This window comes from Budorcas taxicolor, chromosome 18, assembly GCF_023091745.1.
Source record: "Budorcas taxicolor isolate Tak-1 chromosome 18, Takin1.1, whole genome shotgun sequence".
Taxonomy (NCBI): Eukaryota; Metazoa; Chordata; class Mammalia; order Artiodactyla; family Bovidae; genus Budorcas; species Budorcas taxicolor.
In genome coordinates this window covers 14922305-14944444 of record NC_068927.1, presented here as the reverse complement: position 1 = coordinate 14944444, position 22140 = coordinate 14922305, and the positions used below count along the sequence as shown (strand labels likewise).

At 55.2% G+C, this 22140-nt stretch overlaps 1 protein-coding gene across 1 annotated transcript in view; it reads right to left on the bottom strand.

Moving 5' to 3' along the window:
• The window catches only part of JPH3 (junctophilin 3), a 75730-nt gene that overhangs the window by 42607 nt on the left and 10983 nt on the right, over nt 1-22140 (bottom strand). The window contains exon 2 of the mRNA XM_052655315.1: nt 2021-2798. Within this exon, the coding sequence (XP_052511275.1) occupies nt 2021-2798 (778 nt within the window). The remainder of the gene's footprint in view (nt 1-2020; nt 2799-22140) is intronic.

The following is a 22140-nucleotide window of genomic DNA, read 5'->3' as shown; positions in this document are numbered from 1 at the left end:
GAGTGTGTCAGAAAACTGCCCTGCATCCCATGTCCCCAATTCCAAGAGGTTCACCTGAGTGACAGACTTTCAAAGAAAATCAGAACTTCCCTGGTGGTCCAGAGGCTAAGACCCCACACTTCCAATGCAGGGGGCCCGGGTTCAATCCCTGGTCAGGGAACTAGATCCCACATGCCACGACTAAGAGTTCGCACACCACAACTAAAGATCCTGCAGCCGCAACAAAGATTGAGGATCCCGTTACTACAACCAAGACTCGGCGCAGCCAAATAAATAAATACTAGCAAAAATAAAATAGCCGATTCCGGGGCATACTGTCCATGAAATCTTTGTGCTTCTTGCCTCACACGCCTCTAAATTTCTGATGACACTGACCCCCTGCCCTGTAAAGTGCCTCGTATCCACTGAGGTCAACAAGACAAACAACCACAAATGGTAAAAAATAGATGAACTATTGGAAGGAAAGAAAAATGCCCAACACCAGCGGGGTCTCTGTGTGATGCATGCGACCTGCCCTTAGGCTGCTCCCTGCCTTTCATGTTCCACCATTCAGTTTTTCTATGTGGAGCGAGGGTTATACATTCATAAAGGAAAAAATAACCAGGGAACCAAATTTGATTGTACAATACCAGAGGAGCAGTAATAAACGCTGCTCCTATTTATCGTTGAACACTTCTGGGGGAACTGGAAGGGGTGAACAGAGCAGGGCTGGACCCCGACATTCAGGCAGTAATTCCTTTTTCCCCTTGGCTTCTTGGAATGGGTTTCGTTCCCCTCTAAGATCTTGGATATAAGCGGCAGATATCGTGCCAACAAACCACAGCCACCTTTTTTTGTTCTTCCAGTATGGGTGGAAGGTCACTGAAAATCAGAACCAAATCGGCTAAAATAAAGTTTTATTAGCGATGAGGTTGGGAAGGCCTGAGCCGTAACTGAGCTGGGTGTCTCCCTGGAATAACCCCAGCCTGCCTTGGCCGGGAATTCAGAATCATCCAGAAAGACTCAGTGTCTGTCCTCCTGGACACCTCCTGTCCAGGCAGCCTGAGGCATCTAAAGTGCCCCAGACTCCTGTCCTAGGCCCCATGACCCTCGGGGCTGACCCCAGGGCCCTACCCTGACCCAGAAAAGTACACAGATGGCCGGAAGCTCTCGACACACTCAAGTCAGGAATGGTACCCTGAGAAACCAGGAGCGTGGCCACCCGGGGGCCCTGGTTTTCAACTGGGTGGCTTCCTTCAACCTGGGGCTGGCACTTCCTGCTGTCCGTGTCTCCCGCAGCAGCAGCGCGGGGCAGACCCAGGCTCACACACTTTCATCTGTGCTTCCTGGGGGGACCCAGGGACCCCTTCTACCAGTTCTGAAGTTCCCACCCCTGCACCAATACAAAGCCACCTCAATAGCCAACACTGCGCCCACCTACAGTCAACTCTGGACCCTGCTTAGGGTCTGGAGGCTGCTGAACCCACACAGTGAGCTCCGAGTCCCACTGAGAACAGCTGATGGCCGACAGCACCAAGTTGCAAGTGACTCCTGGGCCAGCGCCCACAGCCCAGCCCTGTTCACTTGGTGCCATCTCCAGGGCCTGTGGAGAATCTGCCTCAGGCTGGGGTGGCTGGGACAGCTACCCCCTGCGTCCCACATCCCTGCAGCACCGGGGACTCCATGCCCGCCTGGGAATGCAGCCGTGGGGGCACACACCTTCCTCTCAGCCAGCAGCTGTGCTATGCATCCTACTAAGAGAATGGCCAACATCGTTCTCCATCAAACACCAGCATATAAAACAAGGAAGAGAGGGGAAGGGAGGTTTGCTCCATTTGAGGGGAGCCTGTAAGACCCAGAGCCTCCTCAGACCAACCATCTCCTTGCACCACCTCTGAGAAACACCAGGCTTCCACCGGGCATAGTTTGAGAAACACACGCTTAGGCGTCGAACCAGGCAGCCCAACCAACCAGACCAGGTCCGGCCGCCCAGAACCGCCCCGCGCCCCACCCCCTATCGCGCCGCCCCTCACCCTCCTACCTGGAGGCCGCGATCTCCGCCTTCTGCTTGGCGATGGTGGCCGCCCGCTCGGCCGCCTCCACGGCCCGGTCCACCTTCTCGCGGATCTTGCTGGCGCGCAGCGGGATGAGGTTCTTGCGCTTGCCGCTCACGAGGATGTTCTGCTTGTACTTGCCCTCCTCCTTCGTGCCGTCCGGGAAGGTCATGCAGCCGTAGCCGTGCCGCCGGTTGCCTGCCCACTCGCCCTCGTACTTGAGCCCATCCGAGCGCTGGCTCACGCCGAAGCCCGAGCGCTTGTCGCTCTTCCACTCGCCCACGTAGGTCTCGGTGGTGGTGGCGTCGATGTCGTCCTCGATGGCCGACAGCTCGGCCTCGCCCTCGCCCAGGCTGATGGTGGAGTGGATGTCGCTGGCCGTGGAGCTGACCGAGCTCATGCCGGCCTCGCTGCGGAAGGAGCTCTGCTTGCTGCGCTGGCTGGCCAGGCTGCTCTTGGACTCCGACTTGCGCAGCTTCAGCCCGCTCAGCAGCGAGCGCCGGAACAGCCCTTTCTTCTTGCTCTTGAGGATCTCGGAGTCGCTGTGCGCCACCAGCACGAAGCCCCCACGGGACACGGCGGGGCTGCCGGCCACGGCGGGGGAGGCGTCGGGGTGAAGCGCCGCGCCATTGGTGTGCTCGCTGCGCAGGGAGTTGATGGAGGTCCTCAGGGGCGAGCGGATGACCGCCGCCATGCCGTAGGGGACACTCTGCCGCACGCCGTAGCCCTGGCGCATGCCGCCGACCCACTGGCCCTGGTAGGTCCCTGCGGAGACAAAGGAGAGGGTGAGGCTCGCGGGCGGGAGGGGTGAGGCGGCCTCCACGGTTCGCCCCGTTCTGGGGCAACTCGGCCAGGTTTACAGCGAGGCAGTCAGCCCCCAGGTGGTTTGACGATTGCTATCACGGGTGGTCATTTCTTTGTGTGCTGTCTAAAGTATACCATTCTCTTTTTAAATTTATTTTTAAAATTTATTTATTTTTTATTAAAGGATAATTGCTTTACAGAATTTTGCTGTTTTCTGTCAAAACGCAACATGAATCACCCATAGGTATACATATATCCCCTCTTTTGAAACTCCCTCTCATCTCCCTCCCCATCCTACTCCTCTAGGTTGATACAGAGCCCCGTTTGAATTTCCTGAGCCTAACAGCAACTTCCCCATTGGCTATCTATTTTACATATGGTAGTGTAAGTTTCCTTGTTACTCCCCGGTGGTCATTTTTAAAGACCCATCCCTCCTGTTTCTTGAAGCTGAATTCTGCTCCCTTAGGGTTTGGGGAGGGGGAGAGAGGAGTTGGATGCAGTCAGGAGTGAACAGCAGAGCTCCTCAGGCACATGGGCACAAGGGTGTGGGAGAGATGAAGAAGCACACCCCAGGTGAGCGGCTCCACACTGGCCTCGTGGGGCTCATGAGTGACAGATATAAGCACACAGAGCCAGGCTACAGACTGGGTACTGACGAGACTGGGAGGTAGTGAGTTCTCCATTGCTGGAGGCATCCAAGAAGAGTTGGGAAGACCGGACCTGATGTCTCCAAAAGAATCCAAAGTGGAGACGTAGGCACTCGTACCTGCAGGAGCCCAGCAGCATGACTCACAAAAGCCAGAGAAAATGTGGTCCATCCAACAATGAAACATTGTTCATGCAGCCTCAAGAGGAAGGCCATCCTGCCATTTGCCACAACATGGATGAACCCTGAGGACACCATGTTCGGTGAAATAAACATGTCACAAGGGACACTCGCTATTTGATTCCTCTCACAGGAGATATCCAGGAGTCAAACCAGACAGCCTGAAAGTAGATGGTGGGGCCGGGGCTGGGGCAGGGAACGGGCAATTACTGCTTATTGGGTACAGAGTTACTGTTTGGGGGGACGGTAGTCCTGAAAGCAGGCAGAGGTGATGGCTGTGTGACACTGTAAGAGTGATTGACACCACTGAACTGTGCACTTAGAAATGGTTCAAGTGGTGAGTTTTATGTTATCTATATATCTTACCACACTCAAGCTAAAACATCACAGCACTGGGCTCATATTCTTGCTCTGCTTATTGGCTGTGACTCTTTTACAGGCCGGGTCTCCATTTTATGCAAATTAAATGACATTCCTCACACAGCAGGGCGGGGCGCTCCACCGTCTTCCGTCCTCCCACCCCCCCAATACCAACAGCTTTTCCTCCCTCGGGCCACAGCTGCCCTTGCTGGAACAGAGAGCCAGGACTTGCACCCTGGGTTGTGAGAGGGACGCTGGACTAGCCTTTCGGTCCTGGATGGCTCCTCCCCTCCTGGGTGGGTGGCTGTGGGAAGCTGGCCCTTTAAGGCCAGACCCTTCCGCCACACAGCGGCCTTCCTGTGGCCAGTTCAAGCTGGGAGCCAGCAGCTGTTGCAGGGATCTCTGGCTCCCAGCTTCCTGCCACTTCCACTTGTGGGTTGAGGACAGATAAAACACAGGACCCCGAGTTAAATCTGAATTCCACATGGACAAGTAATTTTTAGAGAGTGTTACATGGGACATAGGCTAGAAACGATCAGACTGATGATCTGAAATTCAGGGTTAACTAAATGTCCCATGTGTTTATTTGCTGAATCCAACTGCCCCCGCTGGGGTCTCCCAAGATGTCACCCCAGGTTTCTCTGGCAGGCCCCCACAAAGCTGAGGATGCCCTTGCATGAAGAGACTCAGCCCACCTCCCCACCAACACCCCTGCACCCCCTCAAGGCAGGCTGAGCATATAGCTGAGGACACATGGGGGCTCCACACCCAGCCTTGTGGAGGTCGTGGGTATGGGGGTAGAGGGAGGAGTTAGAGGGGGGCAGACATGGAATCGAGTTCCCAGCTCCACTCTCTATGCGTTTGTGACCTTGGGAATGTCTGCTTTAAGTTCCCATGCCTCAGTTTCCTCACCTGTAAAACAGCGAAGGTGGCTGTGTGGATTAAATGTGGTAATCCACGTAAAGTGCGGAAAGGTTGTTAACGCTCAGTAATCAGCAACTATTGTCCATCACCATCATTAAAACCTTAGGGGTATGTAAAACTGAATCCCTTAGCTGTACACTTGAAACTGTCACAACACTGTAAATCAACTATACTCCAATATAAAACAGAAAGTTTACAAAATGAAAGAAAATTTGGTTAAGGAAGAAACCCTTAGGGATAAACAGCACTTTACCTGGCAGGTGAGGAAACTGAGGCTCAAAGAGCGACAGGATTCAACCCCAGGGTTCGCATCCTCCCCTTGCCAGGGCTCTGCACACAGTGAGGTCCTGCCTACCCTCGTCCAGAGGGCACCAGGCTGGAAGCCACACCTGGCATCCTGTGAGGTGTGGGCCACTTCCATCCCTGAGAAAATGATTGCCCACACCCCCTCCCTCAGATAAAAGGGTAATAACAGAGAGGCGTCGGGAAGTGGGCCTCCCTGTGCCGATCTTGGAGTCTGAACGACGTCCCCACAGGCTGGAGGGCATTGTTCCACCTTCCAGATGTGGACGCGGAGTCCATCGCATACACGGAGGCAAAGGCAAGCTGCAGCTTGCTCTGAGCATCGGCGCAGGCAAAGCAAGGGTCCCAGGTGGGGGTTCGAGCCTCCCTCCCACTCTGAGCTCCCGGGTCCTGCTGCCCTGGCCTTCCACAGGCCACGCAGCCCTGCAGAGGCGTCTCTTTTCACATCAGCGAAAAAGCTGCTCGGCATACTCTGCCTGAATTCCATGATTCCAGAGGTCCCTGGACAGGTGAGCTGAGGCTGGAGAGGGTCAGAGATGTGTGCAGAAGGTGTGCCCAGACAGGAGCGAATGCTGAAGAGAAGGCTCCGCACAGCCAGCCTCTGCTTTAAAATACACAGCCTCAACGGACAGTCCAGGGAGATAGCACGTTGGTGGTCGCCAGGGGCTGGGGGAGGGAGGACGAGAATGACGGCTATCGGGGTCAGGGTTTCCTTTTGGGGTGATCAAGACGGTCTGGAATTAGATGGTAATAACTGGTAGCAGAAAAATGAACAGAAGCAGTGAGAAATGGGCTTCCCAGGTTGTGCTAGGGGTAAAAAACCCTCCTGCCAATGCAGGAGACGTAAGAGACGTTGGTTCGATCCCTGGGTTGGGAAGATCCCCTGGAGGAGGACATGGCAACTCACTCCAGTATTCTGGCCTAGAGAATCCCATGGACAGAGGAGGCTGGCAGGCTACCGTCCACGGGGTCGCAGAATTAGACACGACTGAAGCAACTTTGCATGCACAGTGAGAAACATATCAAGACAGAAGATGAAATGGTCATATTCTAGGTGATTTAAGCAGAATGAGGGCGTCGGGGCTTTGAAACAAATGCCTGTGGTTGCTGGGGCCCTGCTGGGCCAGCCTGCCCAGCGGTGCTGGAGCCTGGGGCTTGGGCACCGGGACTCAGGAGCCCCGAGTTCAGAGCTGGGGCTTTCTACTTACCCCAGACCTGGGGTCCTCACTCCACCTCTCAGATCTCCCAATTCATCTGTGACATGGGGGTGATGACCATAACCATCCTCTAGACACATGGAGCCGTGGGTGTGGCCTCCTGCACACGGTGTGACGCGGGCGGTTGAGCCTTTCTTGCGCAGGGCGTGCAGTTTTATTGTATTTGCACTTTTGATTTCTGAATTTACAGCTGATATCAGTAAGAAAAATGAATTTTGATATTACAGAAATACACTCCTGATCAGCTCTGCTGTGACCTGCTGGGATAGCTGGGCCCAGCTTTGGGGCTGGTCCAGATCAGGAGAAAGAAGACAGGCCTTCAGCCAGGAGCCAGCTTCTCCCAAAGTGGGGGCTCTGGGCTGGCCCCCGCTGGGCCAGGTCCTTTCTTCCCCTCCCATCTCCCTTTCTTGTTTGGGGCCAGTAGAGGACAGGTTGAAATCAAACCCCTGGTTCCCCATGGCTGTTTCATTGAATCTGGTTGGTTCTTAAAAGAGACTAAGTCCACCGTTTTGTTTTATATGCCAAGCAGCTTGCATGTGGACAGAAGCCAGCCCAGTGCAGAGAGAAGACCGCGTGTGGCCCCGCAGGGGCGCCCTTGCGATGCTGCGGGGTCAGTCTGGGTGGCGCAGACCCCAGGGCAGGGGCAACTTCCTGTCTGCACTCTGTACCTCGACCCGGGGCCCCGCAAGCCCTGTGTCTGCCCCTCACAGGGAGACACCCAAATGCAGATCAATCATCCAGGGGGCACCTGGGGTTGGGGGGGGCAGGTAACCTCAGGGGGGTAGGGTGGCACGCAGGTGACCCACTCAGGGACTCTGCACATTGCAATGAAGATGAGGGATGACCCCCGTCACCCAGAACTCAGAACTAGAGCTCAGTGGACCTCAGGTAAGGAAACAAACCTCCCAAACGTGGCCTGTGAGATGCCAACTGGAGCTACCCAGGCCTGCAGAGAAGAGCCAGTGAGGTATGAACACCAGCAGGTCTCAGGCTTGCGGGGCTGTCCAATATCCCTGAGCTCCTGGCCACAGCCCCTGCATTCCTGACGAGCCTTCCGGGAAGGCCAACACTGTGCTCAGGGACCCACTCAAGGGCCACTGTGACCGTCGCTCAGGGCACACCATGGACACTGGTGCTGTCTGGTTCTGGACACCACCGGGTCCAAATTACAAAGTTGGCTCTGCTCCACGGCGCTCAGCCAGCGGAGATCCAGGCCTCACCCCTGCCGCCAGCCTCTTGGGTGCTGTGCACAGTCTGCTCTTGCTGACTTATTCAGGTCTCCCCAGAGCCCTAGCGTCTCTCACACACTTTGATCTTCTTACTGTGGAAACCCCTCCCCAGTCTCATCCACTGAAGTCCTTCCAATGCGTTCATCACAGACACAACATGTTCAACTGTCAATGTTGTGTTAGTTTCAAGGACCAGTCTGGGGACAAGACAGGTCAGTCCAGCCAGATGCTGCGTCCTCCAAGAGCAAGCCCTGGGTGGGACAGGGGCTGTTCTTCCTGGGAAGGGCATGGAGACCACAGCAGACAGGGTGGGGGTGGTGGGGGTGCTCAGGCCCCACCCTGGAAGGATGCTCACCCATGGCACCTGACAGTGAGGGGGCAGGAAAGAGCCTCACCTAGGGTAAAACTGGAGAGAATCATGGGAAATGCAGGGTGTGGACACCAAATGGTAAATCCTCATAGAGATGAGATGCTGCACCTTCAAAATGAGAATCAAATGCAATTTTCAAAAAAAGGAAAAGAAAATCAGAGAAAAAGAGTTCCTGGAAATTGAAAGTGGAATGGCCAAAATAAAAATTTTGATGTGAGTTGGATGATAAAGCCAAGGAAATGTTTCAGAAACTAGAACAAAAAGAGGTAGGCAAAGTAGTGAGAGGTAGAAGAAATTTAGAGCCATCCATGAGTCATGTGGAAGGCTTCAGATCTATATACTAGGAGCTCCAGAAAGCAAGGAAGGAAACTTACCAAAGATGCAAAATGGGAAAGTGCCCCAGAACTGAAGGATGTGAGCGTCCAGGCTGAAAGGGCTCAAGACACCCTGCACGACCAAGCAGAGAGGCACAGCCCAAGCCCAGTGAAACTTCAGAACCTCGGTGAGCAAAGCAAGACCCCAAGCGCTTCCAGAGAAGAAAAAGAGACTTCACGCGAAGGGCTGAGAGCACGGCATGAGACCCTTCTGCAGCAACACCGAGACCAAGACTTTGGCGGGAATTTCTCTCACTCAAATTTGGATCAAAAATGATTTTCAATCTAAAACTACATATACAACCAACTGACCAAGTAATTAAGCCACAACAACTATCTTCCATGCATCCTTTCTCAGGAAGCTACTGCAGGATGTACTCCACCAAGACGAGGAAGCAAACCACAGAAGAGGGAGGACACGGGGGAGCCAGCAAACATGAGGGGAAACGATTCTATATATGTGCACAAAAATACCACGGGTTTGAGGGTCCAATTATACTGATTTTTCTTCCAAAGGTAAAAGCTACAGTGGTTGAATCCCCAGATGCAGAACTGCAGATACTGTGGAACTGCATACACTGAGGCTGACTATCAATTATACGTAGATTTTCAAATTCGTGGAGGGTCGGAGCCCCTTATCCTGACACTGTCCAAGGGTCAATTGTACATAACTTATAGCAAGCAATGAGAGAAAATATACAAATATGAAATGCGTGTATACTGTATATATGTAGAGAATTTGGTGTATTTATTCAGGCAAAAAGCTGTATGGAGTAGCATTTTACTGAGCATTTGGAAGGTGGGGAAAGAAATGACCAGCATAGTGGTGAGCATTCCTGCCTGTCATGTGGGAGACAGGGGATCGATTCCCTGACAGGGGAACCAGAGCTTCCCTGGTAGCTCAGCTGGTAAAGAATCCGTCTGTAATACAGCAGACCCCGGTTCGATTCCTGGGTCAGGAAGATCCCTTGGAAAAGAGATAGGCTACCCATTCCAGTATTCTTGAGTTTCCCTAGTGGCTTAGGTGGTAAAGAATCTAACTGCAGTGTGGGAGACCTGGGTTCAATCCCTGGGTTGGGAAGATCCGCTGGAGAAGGGAATGGCTACCCACTCCAATATTCTGGCCTGGAGAATTCCAAGGACAGAGGAGCCTGGCGGGCTACAGTCAATGGGGTCTCAAAGAATTGGACACAACTGAGCGACTTTCATTTCATACATTTGAAAAATGAGGCAGTTACCAACTTTTGCTGCACAGGAGAAGTACTTGAGTGTATACAGAATCAATGCATTGCTGGCCCCAGTAATAAGTAATGCTTAATAGTCTTGTAATAATGACAACTCACAACGAATTTAACAGAAGAATTGTAACCATGCTGAAACAGTTAAAGAAGGGACGAGGAAGGTGGTTCTAAAAGACTGAGAACCTTTTGTTTAAGTCTGCCTCAGTTGCACACATACATATACATAGGCTGTGCTGGTTCTTTGTTGCTGCGCGTAGACTTTCTCTAGTTGTGGTGTGTGGCTTCTGATTGTGGGGCTTCTCTTGTTGCAGAGCATGGGCTCTAGGGCAAGTAGACTTCAGCAGTTGCAGGACACAGGCTCAGCAGTTGTGGCTCGCGGACCTCTCTGCCCCTAGGCACGTGGAATCTTAGTTCCTGGATCAGGGATAGAACCTATGTCCCCGGCATTGGCAGGTGGATTCTTAACCACTGGACCACCAGGCAAGTCCCAAGACTAAGAATCTTCACCTAAGACTCCCATGCTGAGTCTGAGGAAGCCAGTGCGTGCGTGTTCAGTCGCTCAGTTGTGTCTGATTTCTTTGCGACCTAATGGACTGTAGCCCTTAGGAAGTCAGAACCTAACAGCTAAAAGAGACGATGAGCCAAGGAAGCAGTCAGCACACAGATGCAGAAACTCGGAGGTGGGTCTCTGAAGACACGACTGCAGGAGTTTAAAGCCGTAGTTCTGGGGAGCGGTAGGGGTTGGGATCCCGCTGATTTTGTTCTAAGCGCTATTCTTTGTAGCACCCACTGACATCTTAAACTATGGGCACATCAGCGTGACAAAGATTAAATTTGTCAAGGGGGATGAGACTTTCACGAGAAAATTCTCACAATAGTGGTCTTATGCCTGTTTCCCAAGCTGTAGAAACTAAGCCTCGGGATTTGTGTCTCGTGGGGGCCCAAAGGTGAACCTGGATGTTGAGCTAAGGCCCTGCTCCTCACAGAGGCCGCTGACCTGGAGGATGCCCAGCCCTAGTATTTAGCAGGTGGGTAGAGGAAGTCAGAGAGGAAGCCCAGGTGGCAGGTCGGTGGAGGTCTTGGAGGGATGGAGGGGACAAAACTCCCTGAGAAGGCATCAGATATGTCAGATGAGAGGCAGGAAAGGTCAGTGACCTCAGAGGGCATGAGCATCGGGTGCAGGTGACGGCCATTCCCACACTGAGAACAGGACACCAGCCAGGAAGCCACCCCAAGGCTGGGAGGGGCTGGGAGCAAAAGCAGAGCCTGTGGAGACCAGCAATTATGGGCCCTCGTGCTGCCCAGAGGGGAGGGCCTTGGACCAGGGAGCCACCCAGGTAGGCCCACCTCCACAGTGGGGGGCAGGGTCCCCAAAGGCTGGGGGAGGACCAGGCTAAGAGCCAGCCTCCGAAAGAATTCTAGGTCGTGCCCACCCGACTGACTTCACACCAGCATTGCTCCTTCCGCACCACTCATCTTTAACTGTCTCTTTATCCACTCATCCTGGGAAGGTTAAGTTCAGTTTTTTTTTTTTTTTAAGATGAATAAATGCTCTATTTATCTGTTACCAGATATTTCTTACAGATTAAAATAGAAAAAGCTTAAAAAAAGATTAAAACGTCAAGAGGGTATGAGAGAGGATGAATGGCGTCACTGACTTGATGGACATGAGTTTGAGCAAGCTCCGGGGGTTGGTGATGGACAGGGAGGCCTGGTGTGCTGCAGTGCAGGGGGTTGCAAAAAGTCAGACACAACTGAGCGACTGAACTGAACTATAAAGTCTACAGAAAAGCGAGTGCAAGTACAGACACACAGTGTGGCGCATGTATTACAGCCAGTGAGCCAATACTGACACATCTCACCCCTGGCGTGGCCCGTCCCTGGATTCTGGATAAATGCAACAAGCATCCGCCATTACCGGGACATGCAGAGTGTCTCCTTGCCCTAAAAGCCCTCTGCACTCAGCCTGCTCACCCTCCCTCCCCCAGCGCCTGGCCACCACTCAGTTTATACCGTCTCCACAGTGCTGCCTTTCCAGAAAGTCGTGGGGTTGGACTCAGTATGAAGCCTTTTCAGACTGGCTTCTTTCACGTTGCAACACACACTTCAGACCTCTGCGCCTTTTGTGGGCCTGAACCATACTGTGTCCTCCACTCCAACTCAAGAGTACCTTTGTTGCTTAAGTTTTGGTGATTACAAATAAATGGAAGGTCTTTTCCACATCAGAAAAACAAAGAGATGGGTCTAACCTCAGATGAACGAACGCTGTTAAGTGAAGTGAAAGTCGGCTCAGTCGTGTCCGACTCTTTGTGACCCCATGGACCATACAGTCCATGGAATTCTCCAGACCAGAATACTGGAGCGGGTAGCCTTCCCTTCTCCAGGGGATCTTCCCACCCCAGGGATCGAACCCAGGTCTCCCACATTGCAGGGGGCTTCTTCACAGCTGAGCCCTGTCAAGTCAGGGTTCTACTGAACTTCCCTGCACTGGCTGCCTTCTCAGCTGGAGGCACCAAGAAAACACTCCAGGGCACTCGGGTCGGGAACCACAGCCATAGCGTTCGGGGACACCATCCGCTGACATCTGCTGAGCTCTCACCATCTACGGAGGGCCAGGACCTGCCGTCACAGCAGGGAGCTCAGAGTGGTGGGGTGACTTGTCCGAGGCCACGCAGCAGGCAGGGGTGAAGATCTGAACCTCCCTCCTCTGCTGTCCCCAGAGCTGGAAGGGGCTGTGGGGATGAGGGGCCGGCCCACCCCCGGCACCGTCAGCTGACGCGTGCACCTCTGGGGCGAGTCTAAGGAGCAGCTGGTCTGTAGACCCCAGTCAGCGGTCCCTTCCCTGAGCTTGGTTCCCTCTGGGCTGCACTCCCTGGGGAGAGCCCCTCTGCTTGCCTGTCAGTCACCCTGACCTCCCTGCAGAGTGCTCACAGCGGGCCCCAGGGAACCGCAAGGGAGACACTGCCCATTTTACAGACAGAAAAACTGAGGCATGATGAGGTTAAGGCTCTTGCCCAGAGTCCTGATGGAAGTGGCTCAGCTTAGGACCCCTGCCACATGTTCTGGGTTCTCAGGCCTGCAACCTTTCTCCACTGCCCAACGGAAAACTCTGAGGGGTCTGCATCGAAGTACACAGCCTCCAGCTCCCACCACACCAGGGCCCCTGGCCCAGCGGTCCTCACTCAGGGTGGCAGGACGACTCACCCCACAGGAGGTCCCTTTAGGATGCAGCTCTGCGCCTGGCACTAAGGGGCTGGCCCCGGGAGGTGGGAGGACCCCGGGCTTCGCTCAGAGGCGGCGGCTGCTGCTTCTGACCCAGTCATGCCAAGTGCAGCCTCCTCTCTAGAGTCAACGTTTTCAAGGCACAGGCTGGGGAGATCCGGGCATCCCTCCCATAGCTTCCAAGCTTCAGCCGTACCTCCTCTCGGGCCTCAGTGAGCAGGGACCACCCCTGCCCACCTCTCCTGCCCCTCCCCCTGGGCCTGAACAGGGGAGACGGGAATAGAAGGCAGGGTTCCCAAGCCCGCCACCCAGGAAGCCTCCTTCTGGGCCCGTGCCTCCCTCTCTGGTCACCCAGGGGATATCGTGATTCACTTGCAGAATCACGGCAGGGCTGGCCTCTTAGAAGTGAGGGGGTTACAGAAGCAATTGTGAGGTGTGGCAGTGTGGGCCACTGGGCAGGAGTGGGAGGAGGAAGCAAGGGAGCCCCCTCCTCGGGGAGGCCCTTCACCAGAGTGGCTGGAAGTCAGGCAGGTCTGAGCACAGGTCCTGGAAGGATGACCCGACCTGAGCCTCTATCTGCAAAATGGGGGTAAAATTATTTCCCCTCGGGCTAAAGAAAGAGGGGAGGAGCGAGGAGCTGGAGCCAGGCCGACACTCAACGCCTCCAGAGCTGCCCTGAGACATCTGACGTGGCTGTGCCTCTGCGTCCCCTTCTGTGGAGGGCGACAGTCCACCCTGGGGACACTCAAGGGGAGAAAGTGGATTTGTACTTGCAAAGCGCCTCACGATGGTGCGTGGCAGGTTCTGCATTAAGTACATCACACCAGAAGCCATGACTGTCTTTCATGTGCCCAGGCAGAGGACTTGGGGGCTGTGAAGGACGGTGGTGGCCGTGGCTGCTCTGGGCTGGGGTCTCTGACAGCGTCCGCAACCCAGGACTTCGATGAAATGCAGATTCTTGGGCTCCCCTGGGCCCCTCAGAGCAGAAACTCTGGGGGTGGGCAGACCACCAGGGCTATAACGCCCTCTGGGTTTCTCAGCACTTGAGATCAAGCACCCAGGTTGTCCTGTTAGAACACCTGCAGGACCTTAAACTAATGACCGATGCCCCATCCACCCAGAGACGCTGATTCAGTGGTCAGAGGCAAGGCCTGAGCAGAGGTGGGTTTTAAAAACGCGAGGGGGACTTCCCTGGTGGTCCAGTGGCTAAAGCTCTGCACTCCCAATGCAGGGGGCCTGGGTTCAATCCCTGGTCAGGGAACTAGATCTCACATGCCGCAGTGAAGATGGAAAATCCTGAGTGCTACGACTGAGACTCAGAGCCGACAAATAAATAAATAACCATTAAAAAAAAAGAAGCAGCAGCTCGCGTGTGATTCTTATTTCAGGACCAATAACCATTTTCTTTGTTACATTTTTTGAGGACCAAGATTTTGCTGAAGAGCTGCCAGAGGTCAAGCTCCCAGCTTCCCCCTGGGCCGCAGCCTCTGTTTCACACTCTCTGGGGAGCCCTGCCGGCTCTTCTCAGGGACAAGTGCTGCACACACACACCAGACACCCCAGGACCATGGCCTGGGCCCAGGCTGCAGGCCGAGCACCGGGGAAGGACGGAGGATTGGGGCTTCGGAGGGATCTGACCCTCCTGATGTGACTTGAGCTCTGAGCCACTGTCACAGGAAATCACCCAAGCCCACCGCCAAAAGCAGGGGCTCCCACACCCCCACCAGCCTGGGCCCTAGTGTGCAGGGCTTTTTCCAAAGCCCTCAAACGTGGAGAACAGGCTCGCTGGTCATGCTCAGTGTGAGAGCCTCCCCAGGGTCCCTCCCTGTCCCCTCCCTGGCTTCCTGTGGCTTGGGGACAGCCCCTCCTCTAAATGACTGGTTATCCCGACATAACCACCAGACACCTTCTGAGTGCCAGGGGCTGAGGGTATAGAGAACAAAGAACTTCATGGACCTGAGATTTAGGGAGACAGATTTAGGGACACTAGGTGAACCGCACCCTGAAGAAAGCTAGAGCAGGGCATCGGGGGTCGGGGGTCGGGGGTCGGGGGAGGAACATGGGTGTGGCCACCTGCAGGGGGCGACACTGAGTGGTCTCCACGCTCGGCACAAGACCGTGTGCTCAAAAAATGATTTTCTCCAAACACAGACTTCACCATGTCCAGGAACAGATTTCCAGGTTTGGGTGAGGGGTGGGGGGCTTCGTAAAGATGTCTCAGCTTCCAGGAAACTCTTTTTAAAAGAAGCTGAAATGTAAAAGGGTTCAGACGCTCTGGAAAGCAGTCTGGCAGTTTCTCTTAAGTGGAGAGGTCCAGCCTGACCCAGTAATTTCATTCCTGGCTTGATACCCAAGAATGAAATGAATAAAACACAAGTTGACACACAAACCTGTACAAGAATGTTCACACAGCAGTACCACGTCAAACAACCCAGAGGTCCATCACTGGACGACTGGATAAACTGAATGTGGTCCTTCCATATGCTGGAATATTACCCAGTCTTAATACCCATGTGGCCTGTAGTCAAGCTTTGACATGGATGGATCTCGAAAACGGTACAGGGAGAGAAAGAAGCCAGACAGCACAGGGTTCCAGCTCCATGAAGTGTCCACGGTGCACAGATCTGCAGAGACAGAGAGCAGATTCCTGGCTGCCGGGGGCTAGGGGATGAGCAGGGGTGATGACAGCTGTGCACAGGGCTTCTTTTTGAGGTGATGAAAATGCTCTAAAATTGACTGGTGATGCCTACACAACTCCAAATATACTAGAGGTCACGCGATTGCACGCCTTAAGTGGGGGAACTGTGTGTTGTATGAACTGTAGTTCAAACTATAAAAAACAGAGCCTTGGTCTGCAGAGGCCCTGCAGTTTGAGCAGGGTGGGCCCTGGCGGGGAGCTGGCCCCGCCCTTCCTCTGCCTTGGGGAGGGGCCTGGGGGTCTCTGCACGTCCCCCTCACCCCCACTGACAGGCATCACAGCTCCCCTGACCACCCCAGTGGGGACATGACCACTTCCAGTCAAGGTCAGGAAAAAACCCTCTCATTACTGGGTTCCATGGGGGCCCCCACAGACGAAGACTCCCAGAAAGCCTGCTCTGCAGCCCAAGGGGGCCCCACAACCTAGGAATATTTCCAAGCTGTGCCCTGAACTCCCACAGAACACCCCCAAACCCAGAGGCCCTGGCAGCAGGTAGGGTGGAGAAGGCTCCGGTCAGGACTCCCCTCAGGAGGTGGGCTCTCTGACTTCAGGCCATACATCTGCTCCCGAGGTGGGGGCGTGCTGGGGCAGGGACCCCCACCCCAGGATCGGTGGGCTCCCAGGGGGAGGGACGAATTGGGGCTTGCGGGGGAAGAAATTGTATCCTTATTTCACTGGCAGCAAACTGTGGTGGTGGTCGCCAAACCCAGGACGCTGTCACCCCCGGAAACGGCACATCCAGTGAGGGTAGCTGCAAACACCCTGGAAGAGCGTTACACCCAGGCCTGCTGGCCAGAGAGCTGAAAACACGGCTCACACGCCCACTCTGCCGGACACTGGAGTAGCCAGCCGGGGAGGGCCTAGGCCCGGGACACGCAGCACCACTGCCCTGAACCCACCCCGTGGACCCCAAGGGCAGAGGGAGGGGCAGGAGCAGCCCACACAGTGTCCACCGGCCAGCAGACCCCCCCACCTCCACTGCCCCTCCGACTCAACGCCCAAGGGGCCCGGGGACCTTCCGGAGAGGCAAGGGTGCTGGGAGGACTCAGGAGCCCCCAGCGCTGCCCTCTGCAGCCTGACTGGCACACGCTCAGAATCACCCCCAATGACCCTCAGGCAGCTTGCTGGGCAGGGGTCCAGGCCTGGGGTTCTCCTACAGGATGGCCCAGGGAGCGGCTCCGGGCAGAAGGAGGGGGTGTCCCCAGGTTGGGGAGTTCGGATCCACAGTGGGGTGAGGCGGCCCTGAGTTTTCACCCCAGGACTTTGGACCAAACTGACAGCAGCTCAAGTGGGACATGGCGTGGGGTGCTTGGGGGATGGGGACCCAATTCTACCGAGGACCCCTCACTGTCCAGAGAAGGGGGCGCAGGGCTGAACACTGAGGCAGGGGTGCCTGCCTGGAGCACGGAAGCAGCCTGGCTGCTGGCAGTGAGACAGGCCACCCACCCCCCATCACCCCGGCCCTGCTCAGGCTGCTCTGGGCTTCAGGACAGCCGGCCTCAGGGGACAGCTGCTGGGGCTTTATGGAAAGGTGTGTGGGAGGGGCTGGGCACTGGGCTTCTGAACAAGGGGGACTGAGCAATAACACGTGTGCCCTTGGCGGGGCAGAAGGGCTCATTCTCTCTCGCTGCCCCCACGGCCCACCCCCAACTCCTCGGCTCTTCCTCCCCAGGCCTGCCTCTCTGCCCTCCATCTCTCTCTGCCCTCCCTGTCTCTCCTTCCTTCTGTCTCTCTCCCCTGCTCTCCTCCCTTGCTCTCTCCTGTCTCTCCACTAACACAGTCAGTAACAAGGCAGCCTCCAGCCCCGAGAAAACCCTGACTTCTGCTGTATTTCTGCCGCATTCTCTTGGGGACTCATAATTCATTTCTTCCACATTTGGGCCCGGCCCCCTGCACACAGCCACTGAGGCCCCCACGCAGCGTGCGCGGGTCCCCAGTCTGTCTGGGCAGCGCGGGATGCTGGGAGAATCCGGCTCGGCTGTGGACTGGGACCTTGGGCCCCAGCGGGTTACCTCCTGGCTCATTTCTCCTGACCATCGGGTTGATTTTGTGCAGACAGAAGGGTCCCCACGCACCGGGCAGGGGGTCTGGCCCCCAGGCATGGCCCGTTGTGCCCGGCCAGACACAGCCACGCTGGTCCCCCACCCCTCACCCGTACTTCCCGGGGCTGCCTTGTTCTCTCTGCCTCTGGGGGTGATTAAACATCTCTTCCTTGTGCACCTCTGACACCTGCCTCTCTCCTGAAACTCTCAAGTCTCTGGAAAAGTGCTGCACTAGAAGGTGTTCCCAGATGCCCAGACATCTGCTGGTCCTGTCCAGGATTCGCTGACACAGGTCCCCAGCCTGTGCAAACACACACCCCGCCCTGGGGCTCTCGGACCCCTCTCTCCCCAAGGCCTAGCTCATTGCCCAGCACAGTCAGTGCTCAGTAAATACCTGCGTGGGTCCCCACTTTCCCACAGACACCACTGCCGTTCTCGCTTGGCTGGTAACACGGAGCCTAAATGCAACCCATCACAGCCACCTCACTGAGAAGTAGACAGGACCGCCTGGCCCCTTAGCTGGTGCGCTGAGGTCCCAATGTTTACTGAGCCCCTGCTGTGTGCCTGGCACTGTGCTAGGTATTCGGGCAAAGAGAAAGGCACCCACAATGTATTTCAAGGAATCTGTCACCCAAGGGGGCGGCAGCATGCCAGTGGGCACCCTGGGGGTGGCTAAGAGTCAGGTGGTTCAGTTTAAGTCACTGTGGTATCTACAATACATTAAAAATAGATTTAGAACCGAATAATATAAAGACAAATAACCCCATCTTAAAGCGGGCAAGGATCTGGACAGACATTTCTCTGAAGTCTCACAAATGGCCAAGAAGCACATGAAAAGATGTTCAACATCACTGGTTATTAGGGAAACACAAATCAAAATCACAGTGAGACACCACTTCACACCCACCAGGATGGCCATAATCAAAAAGACAGATATAACAGGTGTTCGAGAGGATGTGGAGGGATTGGAACCCTCAGAGCCCTACTGACAGGATTGCAAAACCATGCAGCTGCTTTGGAAGAGTCCCGCAGCTCCTCAAAAGGTGAAACACGGTTACCATCAGACCTCACAGTTCCACTTGTGAGTATTTACCCAAGAGAATGGAAAACATTTCCACATGAAACTGTGTCCACAAATGTTCACAGCAGCAATATTCACAACAGTCCAAGGGTGGAACCAGTACAAATGTCCATTGACGGATGGATGGATAAACAAACCGAGGTCTATCCATATAGACTGCTATTCAGTCTTCAAAAGGAAAGAAGGGGCTTCCCTGGTGGCTCAGTGGTAAAGAATCCACTTGCCAATGGAGGAGACACGAGTTTAATCCCTGATCCCACATGCTGTGCAGCTGAGCCCGTACTTTAGAGCCCAGGAGCTGCAACTACTTTAGCCCGTGGGCTGCAACTACCGAAGCCGGCATGCCCAGAGCCCATGCTCTGCAACAAGAGCAGCCGTCCCAGTGAGAAGCCCGTGGAGCAGAACTAGAGCATGGCCCCTACTCACCACAGCTAGAGGAAAGCCCACGCAGCAGGGAAGACCCAGCACAGCCAAACATAAATTAAAAAAATTTTTAAACCAAAAAAAGGAATGAACTTCTGATACATGGCATGCGGATGGACCCGGGTGCTGAGTGAAATAAGCCAAACCCAGAAGACCACATGCAGAGCGTAGGATTCCATCCACATGAAACGTCCGGAACAAGGCAGGTCCACAGACAGCAGAATAGGGCTTGTCAAGGGCTGGGGGGTGGGGGGCAATGGGGAGTCACTGCTTAATGCAGAACAGGGTTTCTTTTGTGGGCGATAAAAATGTTCTAAAATTAGGCGGTGAGGACAGCTGCGCAACCTTGTGAACATTCTAAAGAGCACCGAATTATGCACTTTAAAAAAGTGGGTTCTATGTAAATTATATCTCAATAAACACAATACGATTTGTCTTCTCTCAGGGCACAGGCGTGACCTGGGACCACTTATGATATAATACGATAAGTGGGGAGGATGTGAAGCACAGAATGGGGGCTACCATCCACCCTTGGGGTTTGTGAAGGGTCCACAACAGCAGCAATAGCAGCTTATTCATGGAGCATCTGTGGGTACCAGGTGCGAGCGCGGAAATCTTCGCCTGAGCTCATGGACCTTCAGGAAGGCCCGCGCGGGCTTTAACCGATGGCCTGCGCTCTGAACTCAGCCCTGTGCTCTGTGATTCCGTGGCTTCCGGAATCCAGCTCTCCCTCATGACTTGGGCAGGTCACTCTATGCTCTGTCCCTGCTTTCCTGGTCTGTAAATGGGCACACTATGTGGGGTGATCAGAAGACCTCATGGAGGAAAGTGGCGCCCATGTGGACGGGACAAGCGAGGACCGAGTCCCTGGCCTGCCTCTGTCCTGCTGCCCCCTCGGTCTGTCTTCAACCCCAACCCTCCTCCTCCTCCTCCAATTCTGAGGCCTAAGGCCCCTCTAGGAAGATGCCTCCCCTGACTTTCAGCATCACCTCCCACAGGACGATGTCCCCTGAGACCCGACTCACAACCCTCACCATTCCCTGTCCTCCCCTGACCCACATCCACTCCTCCCCAGGGTCCCCTCCACCCCCAGTCCCCGGGCACTGTCTGTCTGCACTCCACCCCCCAGCTCTGCCCACCTCCAAATTCTCAGGCCTCTGGTTCTCCCCTGCACACTGTCTCGACCCAGACTCAGGCCATCATCCCCTCCCTCTTGGACACCTGCACCCCTCCCAGGGCCCCCCAGCTTCCTCTCTAGCCCCCCTTTTCCTTTCCCGCCCAGCAGCCAGAGTGATCATCTAAACACAGCCACACAACTGCCGCACGGCCCAGCAAGCGCACACCTGGGCATTTATCCCAGAGAAAGGACGGCTTAGGTTCGCACAAAGCCTCTGCGTGGAAGAGTGCAGCGGCGGTATTCATGGCAGGCCCCCGAGGGAACACCCCAGACGCCCCTCAATGGGGACAGGGCGCCTCTCCATTCACGGAGGAGCACAGTGGGCAGCGAAAGGAACCAACTGTTGGCAGGAGCAATGGCCTGGATGGTCTCCAGGGAACCACAGCAAGCGACAAAGGCTCCCAAAGGCTCCCAAAGGCTACATCTGTAGAATATTCTTGAAATGAGAAACGACAGAAATTTAGAGCAGGTCTGTGGTCGCAGAGGCTGAGGAGACCAGTGCGGCGGGATGGGGAGGGATGGATGTGGCCCTAAAGGAGGACAGAGGGTCCAGGTGGCGACGAGATGTTCTGTCTGAGACAGTACCCACGCTGGCATTCAGACTATAATACCGTACGAGAGTTTTGCAAAATGTTACCCCTTGGGGCATGTGGTGGAGGGTTCAGGGGATGTCCTGTATCATTCTCACAAGTGCGTGTGAATCTACAATTATCTGGAAAGAAAACACTTAATTACGAAAGCACAAACACCAGATCGCATGCTGCCCTGCTTAAATCGTTCAGAGCCCTTCCCTGGCCTCTGGATAAAATCCAGCATCCTTCCCGCAGCCCGGAAGCTGAGCTCGGACACCGCTGGGCTCTGCCTCCCTCTGCTGCAGACCGAGCCCTGCCTCTGGGCTCTGCACGTGCTGTCCTCCCCGCCCGCACCTTCTCTCCACGGGGCTGCGCTCTCACATCTCCAGCTCCCTGCTAAGGGGTCATTCATTCACTGTCCAACCCCAAGTCCCCCTGCAGCAGGCCCTGTGACTGGACCGGGGGTCACAGCCAGGAACTCGACAGACAGGCCTCTGCCCTTTTGGAGTTTCCAGTCCAAGGAGAAGATGCCACGGGAGCCAGTGCACAAGCACAGGCACACACGGGGGGCCCAGGGGCACCGAGGGGCCAGTGGAGGGGCGGGGGCGCCACACCTGCCAAGCCACAGACCACCCTCACTGTCCTCACCAACATGCATTTCGAGCGATGCTTTTTATCTCAGAGCGACCCACGAGCAGCCGGGTCTCCAAACTCACCAGTAACAACCCAATGGTTGGGGGTAGGGCCTCGAAATGCACACACATTGGCTGCACATCCCCAGGTAGGCAGTGGGGCCCCAGCTCATGCCCCCTGGCTTTTCTCCTACAACCAGTCTCCGAGAAAGCCTGTGTGGTTTGTGACAGTGGTCAGCCACGTAGGATCTCACCTGGCACTCCTGGCAGGGCCCCCTCAAGCCCCCTTAGTCCCTGAAACCCTCCCATTGGAAACCCCTCCAGGACTTCCCACAGTGCAGGTGCCACCTGGCCCACATGCAAACACCTCCTGTCCCCATTAGCCGTCCTCAGCCCTGATGCAAAGACCTGCTGGGGTGGGGGGACAGGTCTTCCCAGCATGGTCCTCATGACCTCCCGCATCAAGCAGCCCCACTGCAGGCCCCCAGGCTCTCCTTTGGGAGCCCATCCAGGCGGCCCCGGTCAGACCACAAGTAGTTCAGTCCCTGTTTCAGCATTTCCCATCTCCCCTACCTCCCTGAACCTCAGGCCCACCCCCATCTGTAAAATGGA